Source organism: Mustelus asterias, chromosome 4 (genome assembly GCF_964213995.1).
Source record: "Mustelus asterias chromosome 4, sMusAst1.hap1.1, whole genome shotgun sequence".
NCBI lineage: Eukaryota > Metazoa > Chordata > Chondrichthyes > Carcharhiniformes > Triakidae > Mustelus > Mustelus asterias.
The window spans coordinates 77852169-77867127 of NC_135804.1; the positions used below are offsets into that span (position 1 = coordinate 77852169).

Genomic DNA, 14959 nt, shown 5'->3' on the forward strand with positions numbered 1-14959 from the left:
CTGCAGCAACCTGGACCCCAGAACACTACTTTAGTGAGTGGGGAGAACATCTACAGGTTGATCTTCTAGATTCAGTGTCATCGAGGGGGCCCATCTCCTAGCCTCAGAATGCTCCTGAAGATCTATCTTCATTCTTCCACATAGGTCAGTGACGGCAGGACACGTCCCGCCATGGAACATGGCACCAAACCCCCAGGTGCATCATTAATGAGTTCCAGGCCAAAAGATAGGATCCATAGAATGCTTACAGAACAGAAGTGTGTTGTGTTACTGAACAGGTTGGGAACCAATGGTCTAGGTTGTGTGAAGTATTTGCAATTAGTTATTTGCGAACTTAACATCCAGAGGGAATGCTTTCCACTTCCTGTTATGATACAGCAAGCTTGCTTCACATATTAATCTGCTTTTGAATCTCTGCCACTTTCACTTCTGAGTTTCATTTTACCAGAAACATTTTGCAGCTGACAAACTCTTACAAAAACATCCTGGTGGAGTTTGCATTTCAAACACAGCCAGCAACTGAAGAGAAACAGGGATTGCAGACAGTGAAGGAACTCTACAACGTAAGTACCTCCACATCCACAAGTCTCACTGCTAAGACTAGCTACAGATCTCTGTGTGTTGAATGTGTGTGTGCTGTTTAATCCCCTTAGTAAGTGTTATCCCACTCCTGGAGCCCAGAGTTCAGGGAGTGTGATGTGTAGGAGGTCAGAAAAGTGATAGGAGGTCAGTGGTCAGAGGTCGAAGGCTAGTGGGGAGGGGGTGGTGAGGGAGGGTCACGCCTGCTGGCTGGGGGGAGGCAAGAGATAGGATCCGATCCGGTCCACAGATTGGGGGTGTGAGCCTGCAGTGGTGAGATCTTTTGGGAGGTTGCGGTCATGGGGAAGATCATGGGGGTGAGGACAACTGGGAGGAAGGAAATTGGGGTTGGGAGGAAGGTAATGGGGGGAAGGTAATGAGGGGTTAGAAGAGCAATTGGGTGGAGGGTAATCGGCAGCTGGAAGGGTAATTGAGGGGAAGTCAATCCAGGGTTTGGAAGACAGTAATGGGGACAGGTTAATCGGGGATTACAGGAGAATAATGGAGGGAAGGGTAATCATGTTGGGGGTGTATTGGAGGGAGTGTAATCTGGTTAGGAGAGGGTATTGGGGAAAGGGTAATTAAGGGGGAGGATAATCAGGGATTAGGGGAAAGTAATTGGAGGAGGGCAATCGAGGGTTGGGAGTGTGTGGAGAGTCCCCTGGATTGTCGGGTGTGTGGGGGGAGTCCCATTGGGAAAAGGGTCTCGGTGTTTACAATAGTTATCCTGCAGTTGGAAAGTTTTAATTCTTCTATTTTGTTCAGTGTAACTATTGATGTAGCCCTGGTGGAACCATCTAAAGTTTCAATTTAAATCACATTTTCAGTTGGTTCCCAGCGCAGGACAATTGTCATGCAAACTCTTACCTGCAATGTTCCGAAAGCGACTCAGCACACTTTTGGGATATCTTACAAATCCGACACTGGGGAGCTCGGAAGCTACAGCTATTTATATTCTCCTGTTTTGCTCCTATAGTCTGGGGCTGGGATTCTCTGGTCCCGCTGCAGTGAAGGGAGTATTGGCTGAGCGCCAAATTCTCCATTCTCACTGGCAGCGATGGTGGGGTGAACGAGATTGGAAAATCCCGGCCTCTTCATTCTTTTATGGGATATGGGAATGCTGGCTCGGCCAGTAATTATTACCCATCCTTAATTGCTCTTGAGAAGGTGGCATTGAGCTGCCTTTGTGAACTGCAGTAAGAGTTAACTCATACTGTGTTTACCCCAGTCCAACGCCGGCATCTCCACTTCTTGAACTGCTGCATTCCATATGGTTTAGGTAAACCCACAGTGCTGTTAGGGAGGGAGTTTTTTTTATTCATTCATGGAGCTGCACTTATCCAGGCCAGTGGGGATTATTTCGTTACACTCCTGACTTGTGCCTTGTAGATGCCTGTCAGGGGGTGAGTTACTCAATTCCTGATTCATAGCCTCTGATCTGGACTTGTAGCCACAGTATTTATATGGTTAGTCCAGTTCAGTTTCTGGTAAACGGTAAGAGCAAAGATGTTGATGTTGGGGATTCAGTGATGGTGATGCTATTGAATGCCAAAGGGCGGTGGTTAGATTCTCCCTTGATTTCATATATCATTGATCATTGTCACCAAGCTAGAGAAAAAGTCCTGGTGTATGAAGACTGTGGGAGAACCTGCCAGGACCTACACCAGTCATACCTAAAAATGAGGTGTTAGTCTGGTGAAGCTACAACACAGGATTAGTTGCATGCCAAAGAGCATAAGCAGCATGTGACAGACAGAGGTAAGTGATCCCATAACTAATGGATCAGGTCAAAGCTCTGCAACCCTGCCACCTCCAGTCACAAATATGAATTAATGATTAAACAACTCACTGGAATTTAAACTCAATAAAACATCTGGAATTTAAAGTCCAATAATGATCATGAAACGATTGTTAATTGTCATTAAAAACCCATCTGGTTCACTCCTTCATGGGAAATCTGGTCAGGCCCACATGTGACTCCAGACCCATAGCAATGTGGTTGACTCTTAAATACTCTCTGAAGTAGCCTAGCAAACCACTCAATTGTATTTAATCGCGACAAAAGAAACAAAAAGGAATGAAATCGGACTCACCATCCAGCATTGCCCTAGGCACTGGAAATGACAACAGCAAATCCAGCCCTGTCGCCCCTGCAAAGTCCTCCTGACTAATATCTGGAGGCATGTGTCAAATGGGGAGAGGTATCTCACAGACTAGTCAAGCAATAGAATGATACCTTACAGATAATTTCCCAAACACCACCAACACCATTCCTGCGTATGTCCTGTCCCACCAGCACAGAGCTGGTGGCACAGTGGTATACAATCAGGAGGGAGTTGCCCTGGGAGTGCTCAACATCAACTCTGAACCCCAAGAAGTCTCATGACATCAGATCAAACATGAGCAAGGAAAGTTCCTGCTAATTTCCTGCTGATTACCCCTCAGCTAATTAATCAGTACTCTTCCATGTTGAAGACCCTTGGAGGAAGCATTGAGGGTAGCAAGGGCACAGAATATACTCTGGGTGGGGGACTTCAATGTCCATCACCACGAGTAGCTCAGTAATACTATTGCAGGTGGACTGGCTGGGTCCTAAAGCGCATAGCTGCTAGAACTGGATTGCGGCAGGTGGTGAGGAAACCAACAAGTGGGAAAAACATACTTGATCTCATCCTCACCAATCTGCTTGCTGCAGATTCGTCTGTTCATGCCAGTGTCGATAGGAGTGACCACCGCATAGTCCTTGTGGAGAAAAAGCCCCATCTTCACATTGAGGATATCCTCCATCATGTCGTGTGGGACTACCACTGTGCGAAGTGGAATAGACTTTGAACAGATCTAGCAACTCAAGTCTGGGCATCCATGAGGTGCTGTGAGCCATCAGCAGCAGCAGAATTGTACTCAAACCACAATCTGTAACCTCAGGGCCCAGCAGGAGTGAATGGGCAAATGAATGGCAGGTGCAGTTTAATTTGGACAAGTGTGAGGTTATCCACTTTGGTAGCAAATAGAGGAAGGCAGATTATTATATGAAAAATGCAAGATATTGTAGATGCTGGAATCTGAAACAAAAATGGAAAATGCTGGAAAATCTCAGTAGGTCTGACAGCAGAGAGAATATGAGAGAGAACAGAGCCAACGTTTCGAGTCAAAGCTCCAATGGCTATAAATTAGGAGAGGGGAATGTGCAATGAGACTTGGGTGACCTTGTACACCAGTTGCTGAAGGTAAGCATGCAGGTGCAGCAGGCAGTAAAAAAGTCAAGTGGTATGTTGCTCTTCATAGTGAGACAATTCAAGTAGAGGAACAGGAATGTCTTGATACAATTATATAAGGCTTTGGTGAGGCCACAACTGGAATCTTGTGTGCAGTTTTGGTCTCCTTATCTGAAGAAGAATATCCTTGCTGTAGAGGGAATGAAGAGAAGGTTGACCAGATTGATTCCTGGGATGGCAGGACTGAAATATGAGGAGAGATTGAGTTGGTTAGAGTTTAGAAGAATGAAACCTATAAAATTCTAACAGGACTAGACAGGGTAGTTGCAGGAAGGATGTTCCCGATGGTGAGGGTGTCCAGCTCCAGGGGTCATAGTCTAGGTTAGGGGTAAATCATTTAGGACTGAGATACAGAGAATTTTCTTCATACAGGAAGTGGTAAGCCTGTGGAATTCGCGACCACAGGAGGCCAAAACATTGTCGAGGCCAAAACATAAGCGAAGGCCGTGTAACAGGGTTTCTGCTGGATGCCACAGCCTCCGCACTTCTCCAGCCGCCAGATTTCCGGCCTCAGCTCCACACCAGAAATCGGCGCAGAGTTGAAAAAATTAAGTAAATATTCATTTTAATATCATTAGCAGGCCCGGAGACTCCCCCGCCTCCCCCCCCCCCCCAACCACACCTCCCCCCCCCACCCCCATTCCCCCCCGCGACCTCCATTCCCCCCCCTCACCCCCATTCCCCCCCACCACAGACCCCCATGAGGACTGTTTCACTCCGGCAGGGTTTACAGCAGCTCCCCACTAGCTGGCAGCCCGACCCCGCTGGTGTGAAGGGGGGGCCATGGAGGCCACCCGGAGATTCGGGGGTAAGGGGAGTCCCCTGGCACTACCCAAGGTCAATGTAGCAATGCCCAGGGGGAACTTTGGCACTGCCCACCAGGGTTCAGGCAGTGCCAAGGGACTCGGGCCAGAAGAGGCAGAGCCTAATGGGGATGGGGCCTCTGCGGGTGATCGATGGGAGTGGGGGCATCCCGTTGCCTCTCTGCAGTTGAGATCGGTGACAGAGGGAGGGAGCCAAGCTATCAGGCTGGATTTCGGAGTGGGGGATGTCAGCCTGCCAGGGGGGTTTGGGGCTGCGGAGGTTCGGGGAGGGCCAGGGAGATCGGGACTGCTGGGCAGGGGGGGTGGGGGGGGGGGTGGTGGGGGGGAGGTGGGAGATCAAGGCAGGCCGGTGTGGTAGGGGTTGGGTGGAGTGGGGTGGGGTGGCGGGTTGGTCGGGGATGGCCCGGACACGTCCAGGAGGCCAGCAATCGGGTGGTGGGGGGTCACATGGCCAGCGATGCAGGGGCGCAGGGCTAGCCAGCAATCGGGAGGCTGGCAGTTTGGGGCTACTGCACATATGTGCACCTCTCAAGCAGGAATAGACCCCGTCCACTGATTTTTAGCATGATTCACGCCAGTGCACTCTGTGATGCACAGTGTCGGAGATTCATTTTGATAATCCCGCTGAAAAAAACCAGAGGGATTTACTCCAGTTTTTACGTAAATTCTGCACTGAGAATGTTTTTGGGAGAATCGCCCCCAGAATGTTTTCAAGGAGTTAGATATAGCTCTTGGGGTGAAGGGGATCAAAGGATATGGGGGCGGGAGGAGGCGGGATCAGGCTATTGAGTTGGATGATCAGCCATGATCATAATGAATGGCAGAACAAATGGCTTATTCTTGCTCCTATATTCTGTGTTCCTACGTTTTTAATTTTCACATTCCCTTTGGAAGATAATGTCAAAATTATAATCGCAGGAACTAAAAACCTGACAGTCAAAAATTTGGGAAAATATTTCAAAATATATATCTCCCCATCCATATTTTGAAATATTTTCCCAAATTTTTGACTGTCAGGTTTTTAGTTCCTGTGATTATAATTTTGACATTATCTTCCAAAGGGGATTCCTCTAATTCTGTGCAATGTTCAGATGAAAACAAGATGAAAGAAAGGATCCAAGGCTGCTCCAGAGGCAGATTAGCTGCACCCAACGTTGCCCATGCAAATCACATTCATAAGTAGGGGCACATCTGCCATGGAATGTGAGAGAAGAGTTGTCAATACAAACTTCTTTTCGCTATAGTTGATTTCCCAGATTTAGTAATCTCCTTGAATCTTATTTCCAACCAAGTTCCATCAGGGGGACAATTCTTCCAAGTTCACCACATGACTCTGAACATTTGAGCACCTGGCTCATGGCTACAGGGACATCAACAATCCAGTTACAGATCACAAATGTATTATACAGGTCACTAATTGCTTACTAGGACACTAGTTTAATTACCTTTCCCATAGATAATTAGGCAGCACAAAGACGATGCTACATTATTTTCAGTTTGCAAGATTCTCCCAAGTCCATCCTCCCCCCCCAACCAGAGATCCATTTGAGCCCCGCCACCCTCCCCGCCTCCGGCGGACGCCAGCGGAAGGCCAGGAAGGTGCTGCAGGTCGGAAGGATAGTGGAGGGAGACCAGCAATTGAGGTAGGTTTGAGATGTGCTCTGCCGAAGGGGGCCTGCCTCCCACGGGGGTCTGATCCGGGGGGGGGGGTGGGGTGGCGGGGTCCTGCCGGGGTGGTTAGCGGGGGGGTCTGCGAAGGATGGTCGAGGAGGATGGTGACTTCACAAGGGCAGAGAGGGCTTTGGAGGTTCCCTTGCAGAATAGAAATCCGCTTCAGATTTTTATTTGGCAGGTCGCTTACAGCGCAGATCAGGAACGGACCAGAAGACGGTAAGGTGGGATTTGGCGGTAGAGTTGGGCGCGCGGTTCATTAAGTCGATTTAAATGCATGCTAATGCATTCCGAATCTGTCGCGGACCGGACCCGCGCCCAAATCGGGTGTCGGTAAAGCAGCGATCTGCTCGGATTCGGGTGCAGATCGCGTTAAAGGCCCAACGCCCAACTTTACCCAAATGTTTGGTAAAATAGGGCCCCTTATTTAGGCCACATTTGGAGTATTGCGTGCAGTTCTGGTCACCACACTACCAGAAGGATGTGGAAGCTTTGGAGAGAGTGCAAAGAAGGTTCACCAAGATGTTGCCTGGTTTCAAGGGTGCAAATGATGAGAGCTTAAGTAAACTCGGAATGTTTTCACTGGAAAGATGGAGGTTGACGGGAGACCTGATAGAGGTCAACAAAATTATGTGAGGCATAGACAGGGTGGATAGTCAGAGGCTTTTTCCAAGGGTGGAAGTGTCAGTTATGAGGGGACACAGATTCAAGGTGAGAGGGGGAAAGTTTAAGGGGAAGTTTTTCACACAGAGAGTGGTGAGTGCCTGGAATGCACTGCCAGAGGAGGTGGTGGAAGCAGGCACATTAAAAACATTTAAGAGATATCTGGATGGGTACATAAATAAGGAGGGAATAGAAGGATACAGACCGAGTAAGGGCAGAAGGTTCTTTTTTTAGTTAAATTTGGGCATCATGATTGGCACAAGCTTGGAGCATCAAAGAGCTTGTTCCTGTGCCAAACTTTTCTTTGTTCTTCACTCTTTGTTCTTTGCTGCCTCACAGCACTAGGGACTTGGATTAAATTTTGGCCTTGGCTGATTATGTGGAGTTTGCACGTTCTCCCCTTGTCTGCGTGGATTTCTCCAGGTGCTCCGATTTCTTTCCACACTCTTAAAATGTGCAGATTAGGTGGATTGGCCATGGCAAATTGCCCCAAGTGTGTAGGTTAGGTGGATTAGTTACGATGGATGTGCTGCGTTGCGAGGATGGGGCCGGGGTGGTGGGTGGGTCTGTGTGGGGTGCTCTGCAGAGGGTTGGTGCAGACCCGATGGGCCGAATGGCCTCCTTCTGCACTGTAGGGATTCTGTGATTCTATGAACACATTGAGAGCAGGAATAAAGGATGGGAATGGAGCAGTCATCAATGTTACAGAGTGAGAAATCTCTTTGTTTTTCAGTTCACTGCATTGTTTCAACCCAGTATTTCCTGCTTTGAATCAATAAGTTCTGATTCTAATTTTTCTTCTATCTTTGATTAAAGATGCACACAGATTGGAGAAATTATCCATAATGTAAAGAACTCATTCTTTTCCACAGAGACCAGATGGCTCAGTCTTCAAACTCTTCATTCTTCAGTGAGGAAGAGCTTGACAAACTGAAGTCTGATTGTAAAACAGACGGGCTGGAGGCAGCTTCACTATTGATACAGAAGAAGTTAGAGGAGTTGGACAACACAGAGTTTAATATCGCGGTGACGGGAGAATCAGGTTCAGGGAAATCCACCTTCATCAATGCGATGAGAGGATTTCAGAGTGATGATGAGGGAGCAGCTAAAACTGGGAACACACTAACCACAACGGAGCCAATCGGATACAAACATCCCAACTTGCTGTATGTTTATTTGTGGGAGCTGCCAGGAATCGGCACTAAACATTTCCCAGCAGATAAATACATGAAGAAAATGGAATTGAAAAGATACGATTTCTTCATCATTATCTCACAGTCTAGATTCACCGAAAATGATGCAAAACTTGTCAAAGAGATTAAACAGCTGCGGAAGAATTTCTACTTCATTCGATCTAAAATTGATGGTGATTTAAATACTTTTGAAATGGACGGTAGGAAGGTTAACACAGCTGAAGAACTAGACAAGATCAGGAATTACTATGTGGATAACTTAAATGAGGCGATAGCATCACCCACTGTTTTCCTGATATCAAACTTTAAAGTCAATCAGTTTGATTTTCCAGTATTGAACAAAAGCCTCTCAGATATCATTAAGAATTCAGAGAAAGAGGTTCCCATTTTGTCACTTCCAAACACAACATTGGAGATTGTAGAGAAGAAAAGAAAATGGTTAAAGAAACAAATCAGGGTGTGGGCCACACTTTCCGGAGCAGCGGCAGCAATTCCAGTTCCAGGCCTGTCATTTTCTTGTAACATTAGGATTCTGGTTGCTGGATTAATACATTGCCGTAACTGTCTGGGTCTGGATGTTGCCTCTCTTCAAAGACTAGCCAAAATGGCAGGGAAACCTGTGGAAGAACTGAAATCTGTGGTGAAAACTCCCCTGGTGGGTGAAATAAATGAAGAATTTGTGAAAAGAATGTTGCTGCATACCGATTTTCTTGGCATTTCAGTAGCTGAAGCAGCTATTGATATCATCCCAATCGTTGGTACCATCTTTGGAGCAGGATCATCATTTTATATGACCTACAAGCTGCTGAGTAATGCACTGGATGATCTTATAGAGAATGCACTGAGAGTGGTGAAAGTTGCTTTTGGGACTGATTGAAATGGTCAGTACTGAAACGTCAGAACTCTGAGCTCCTATAAATCATTAAAACCTCAAGAAAGGAAAGGACATTGTGCTGAAGTGGCATCCTCTGCATCCTCAGGGCAGTGCAATTTGTTCCACAACCAAGGAATTTGAAATTTAGTCACCATGGTAATGTAGCCAAAAGCAGCAGCCATTTTGTGCACAGCAGGATCTCAGAAACAGGAAATGAGGTGACTGATCAGTTAATGTGTTTCTGGTGTTGTTGGTTGAGGGATAGATGTTGGAGAAAACAATGGGAAAAGGCAGCTACACTTCTTCAAATATTGCCATGGAATCAACAGGATGATTAACATCAACTTGAAGATGCAGATGGATCTTGATTTAATGGGTGATTTGTGAACTGACATCTCTGACAGTCTGACCCTCAGTAACTGCGCTTCTGTGTTAGCCTACATCGTGTGCTCAAGTTTCTGAAGTAAATGACAGAGTAACTCCCAGAATTGCAGCAATTTCATTCCAAATGCAATTTACTTTCTCTCCATCTAATTACCCTGAATCCGCAGCTGTTACTAATTTCTCTTATCAGATCACTGTGTTTATGACATTGCTGTAACAGCAATAGCTTTTCAGTTAAACAGAGATGTTTGTACAGCAATAGTAGCTATTAGCATGGACTCAATGCTCTCAGAAATCGAGATCTTCCAGCAATTGAATGGTAAGTTAAATAATTCCATGCATTAACTCAATGGGCTGAATTTTACCAGTGCCAAGAGACAGGAAGGAAAGTGAAGATGGTATTATGCTGTTACAGGGAGTGGAGTGGGATTGATACAGTCCTGGCATCAGGAAAGTTTACCTACAGATAGACCAATTTTGACAGACTCCTCACCACAAGGAGGCGAGAAACAATTTTACTTATTGAAATGCTCCATTAAAGGCCACATTGCCAGGCCATTGACATTTAGCTGATAGTGGATCAACCACCTCCAAACCACACAGAGTAGGCAGGCTGCCGGCTGAATACAGATGGCCTCTCGCAGCAGCTTAGGAAGAAAGTTGTTTTTATGAATCACAATTGGGAAGCAGAAGGGAAGGCCTACTTCCTGGCCCAAATAACTTGGTAAGAGTTTTAACAACACCAGGTTAAAGTCCAACAGGTTTATTTGGTAGCAAATACCATTAGCTTTCGGAGCGCTGCTCCTTCGTCAGATGGAGTGGAAATGTGCTTTCAAACAGGGCACAGAGACACAAAATCAAGTTACAGAATACTGACAAGAATGCGAATCCCTACAGCCAACCAGATCTTAAAGATACAGACAATGTGGGTGGAGGGAGCATGGAGATGCCGGCGTTGGACTGGGGTGAGCACAGTAAGAGTTTTAATCTCATCTGTATCTTTAAGATCTGGTTGGCTGTCGGGATTCATATTCTAATCAGTATTCTGTAACTTGATTTTGTGTCTCTTTGCCCTGTTTGAGAGCACATTTCCACTCCATCTGACGAAGGAGCAGCGCTCCGAAAGCTAATGGTATTTGCTACCAAATAAACCTGTTGGACTTTAACCTGGTGTTGTTGAAACTGTTACTGTGTTCACCCCAGTCCAACGCCGGCATCTCCATATCATGCCCAAATCTGAAGACAGGAATGGGTTAATGAACTCTAATACTTAGAGTGAAATCTGTTATACTTAGAGATGTTGTGAGAAACACTCTAGACCTCATGTTTACGTTAGAGCTCGGTGTTTTCATGTCTGTGGAGCTCCTGTTTTCATGTATCCAAAACAGATAATAGAGACAGCTGTCCTTGTTGTTCCCAGCTAATTGTGTATCAGGAATGTGGCTAAGCTAAGCAGAATCAGCTAAGCAGACTCCATTTTATGTTCCTTTCTATTATGTACCTTTGTTTAACACGGTGGAGCTGACATGTATGCCTTCTGTGATCGTATAAGCATAGATTCATATATATTCATTATATACCATTCATCCTTATCAATATAAATTGCTATATAGGCCCCTGTGCGTCAGTTAACCTGTTTTTGCAAACTTATAATCTTGTGAAATAGTTAAACAACGCACAGGTGGCAACAAAACAGATATTCGCAGCCTTGAGAGGGCCACGGTTACACGGGAAAGACAGAACTGCCGTGACAGCAATAATCGTGGGAAGATGCGGATGTGACCAGGGGCGAAAATATATGTATAAATGTTTGCTCTTGACCTGTATTTGATGAGAGGTCTGGAGACCATGTTAGGGATTGGACCTCTCCCACAATTGTGCAAATAAACCACTGTACTTTGACTCTAGTAAAGGTAAAATAAAAGGTAAAATAGACCACTAGTCTCAGAGGTATTATTTTACCTACAACACCTCCATAAGAGTATTTTTAAGGTTTTCCTTCCATCTTGGCCTACCTGGTTTAGGCTGCAGTGCCTTCATCAGCAGTGGTCACCATTTTTCGACATGTGACTGAGGTTGCCAGGCTTCTGCACAGGAGCTGCTGCCCATAAAAAACTGGGTGTGTTCTGACTTCTGTCAGGACTCTAAAAATTCAGTTAAATTTCACAGCCGAACCGCAAGGCCATAAACATCAGTTGGGAAACCGGAATCAATTACTGTTCAGTTACAGATTGTATTTCCTAATATTATTCATAAGTTATGATTCATGGGGGTGAATTCAGATTTCAGCTTAATCTTCTGTAATTTTGTTGGAAGAGCAGTAAAAACCTCACTAAGCCAATGTCAACACCACTTCCAGAGTTCTGAGGATTTTCGGTCAGGTTTTGTTGAACAAGTGGGAGAAATCCTTGGATATTCATCCTCTAAATGTCAAACTCCCCTCACATTCCATCCTGGTCACTGGACTGGATGTTAATGTCAAAGCCAAGATTTAACAGTCTCACTCAAACTGAATCAACCTTTGCTGTTCAAGGAGGTCTTATGCAGTAATTGCAAAGATTGGCGACCACAAGTTACTAGAATGAACTTAACGACTTATTTACAAACAGATAAATATACCAAATACTTTTACAATGTTAACACTTCCAGCTCTAGGATCCATGCCAGTTGCAAGAGCCTGCACTCTGCACCGAGATTCCTGCGCTCATTCCCCATTGGGCAATCAGGTAACATGAGCCTCTCAATGTATGCTCCTTATGGGGTCCAGCGACTACATTCCCCCCCTCCCTTAAGTCCCTTACTATACAATACATAAATAACTCATACAACTCAGAATAGTTAACTATTATGGGTGGTTCCTCCCAAATTTATCAACATTGTTAAATGTGTTGCTAAAGAAGTGTCAAAGTTGGTAAAAGAAGAGTCCACATAAAGAGGATTTTAGTCAAGTTAAGCAGAAATGTCAATCTTCAAGTTTATTGGTGCATTTTGACCCTTGTAACAAGATCGTACTTAATGTGACGTATCACCATATGAATGGGGCTTTATTATCCCATGCAATGCAAGACAGGCTGAGAGACCCATAGGATAAGTATTAAGAACACTATCTGATGCTGAAAAAGGATACTCTCAGATAGAAAAAAGTCCTAACTATTATCTTTGCCATCAAGAAATTTCATCAATACATTTAAGGAATCATTTACTACCATCACAGACCATATCTGTATGGCACCTCTTACTATATTTATGGATTCTCCGGTAGCTAGTTTTGCTGCAGTGCTCCTCAACATCAGGGGTTGAACTCTAATTGCTGGCTTCTATGTTTGTGCCTTAAATGACCTTTTTGCAGCAACCGAAGCATTCTGTTCCTCTAAATCTTATGGGAGGTGGCTTTCCCCAAATCAAAAGCATTGTGTTACTCCCCAGCTGCTTAAATCATATTTAGTGATTCTTCCCACTTCTACATTTAATGCACTGCTTGAATTTGACTCCACACCCTCACATTTGGCAACATTGCTGCTCACAATTTCCCACCGTAGCTGGTGGACCTCAATGCTTCGTTTGTTTGAGAACTCTTGAGTGCCTTTCTTTGTGCACTCTGTAACTGTTGCCATTTTATCGTCTTCTTAAAAGTCAATTCAGACTCAGCCAATAGTTTCTTTTGTTTAGCTGCATTATTTACACCGCATACAAAACGATTACTTAACATGACATTTAAAGTGGGCCCAAAGTCGCAATGCTCAGCAACCTGCTGCAATCTTGCTACGAAGGCTACAATGGACACCCCAAGGCCCTCCCATTGAGGCTGTAGGGTGGTAATGCCCCTTTGCAAACTTAACGAGCTCTGCAACTGTTTTCATGTTGGGAGTCTCTGGGAGTTAAACTTCAGATCAAGTTATATGTCTGGCTCCCACATGCGGCTAGGAAAATAACTTTCTTCTTATCTTCTCCCTCGATTCCATTAGCACTGAAAAAGTACTCCAATGATTTCACATATTGTACTATGTTCTCAGTGGTCTTGTCAAAGGTTTCTAGCTTCCCAATGAGAGGCATGCCTGCTCCCTCTTTTTCAGGCTGGGATCAATCTGTTTCACTCTGCAGTTTTGCAATGACATTTGTTGTGAATTCCTGGCTGCAAATGGAGTTGCTCTGATTTACCGTGTCGCCAATGTAGAAATTGCAAGGATTGGTGACCACCATTTCAGTATAACAAAGTATAAGGGTTAACTTACAAACAGATAAATATACAGAGTACTTTCCCAATGTTTACACTTCCAGCTCTAGGATCCACTCTGGCTGCAAGAGTCTGCCCAAGATCCCCACACTCATTCCCTATTGGGTGATTGGGTCACATGACCCTCCCAATGTCCTCCCCATAAAGTGGCCAGCTACTCCATGTCAGAAACAGCAAAAACACAAAAATGGAAGAAAAGAATTACAATTAGATTTCACACAACCACTAACTGTCACTTGCTGTCCAAAACCTTTAAAATATTTACATGTTGGAGGTTATGCGGCAAAGTTTTCATGATTCCCACTGGACAGCGGGAGTGAAAGATCCTGCCCTTAAATTCCCAACCAGCAGAAATGATTTGCTTTGAGGCCACAGTATCATTCTGGTGAACCTCAGCTCCAAATCCTCTGGGGGAAGCATATCCTTTATAAATTGTGATGACCAGAACTGATCACAGTACAATTGGAGTAGTCTAACTATGATCATCATTGGCCTTTTGTATTTTAGTCCTCAGAAGAAAAGACTGACATTCCAAATTAAAGGAATGCCTTCCAATTCAATAAGATCTTTGGAAGATTATAGTTGGGGGATTGGTGATGTTTTGGTGTACTTTCTTTAAAACTTTCGGATCAAAGCCATCAGGTCCTGGGGATTCTGCATTTTAATGTCCTTCAGTATTCTTAACTCATTTACATTCATTATGGTGAGTCCCTGTCCCAATGGTAATTCTCTTGGGATGTTTGACATGCTGTCCTCTTCCTCTATTTTAAGCACTGAAGTAAAATTATTCTTCAACATGTCCACTATTTCCTTACTTTCATTAATAACGTCACTGTTATCAGTTTTCAAGGACACACATTGCTCCTGAATGCAACTTTTAAAAAATATTATTGGAAAAGTTTGTTGCGTTGATTTTGATATCATTTTCAAGTTTCTTTTCACACTGCCTTTCTGTACAAATACAGATGAACATATGAATTAGGAGCAGGAGTAGATCCTGGTTACCATTTAATTTTCAGTTCACTTCTGAAAGTCTGGCGGTAAGAACAATCCCCTACGGAAAGTAAATGTTTCACTCCATTTACCCTCTTTCTGTTTCATTATCCTTTCCTCTTCTTAAGGTCACTCCCTGTACTAGGGTCTTGAGTAGGATTTTTTTGCATTTTTGTATGCTATTTTCCTTTGATTCATGTTGTCTCTTACATTGTTATCACCATTTTCTCACAGGAATAAGGGATGGGCAATAAATGCTGGCCTGACGA

General features: G+C 44.6%; 1 protein-coding gene across 1 annotated transcript; it reads left to right on the forward strand.

Moving 5' to 3' along the window:
- Positions 1–453: 453 nt before the first annotated feature.
- LOC144492793 (interferon-inducible GTPase 5-like) lies at positions 454–9269 on the forward strand. The gene is made up of 2 exons (XM_078211220.1): positions 454–563; positions 7885–9269. Exon 2 carries the CDS (start codon positions 7892–7894, stop codon positions 9080–9082), a length of 1191 nt encoding a protein of 396 aa, XP_078067346.1. The 5' UTR covers positions 454–563; positions 7885–7891; the 3' UTR covers positions 9083–9269.
- Positions 9270–14959: the final 5690 nt, after the last annotated feature.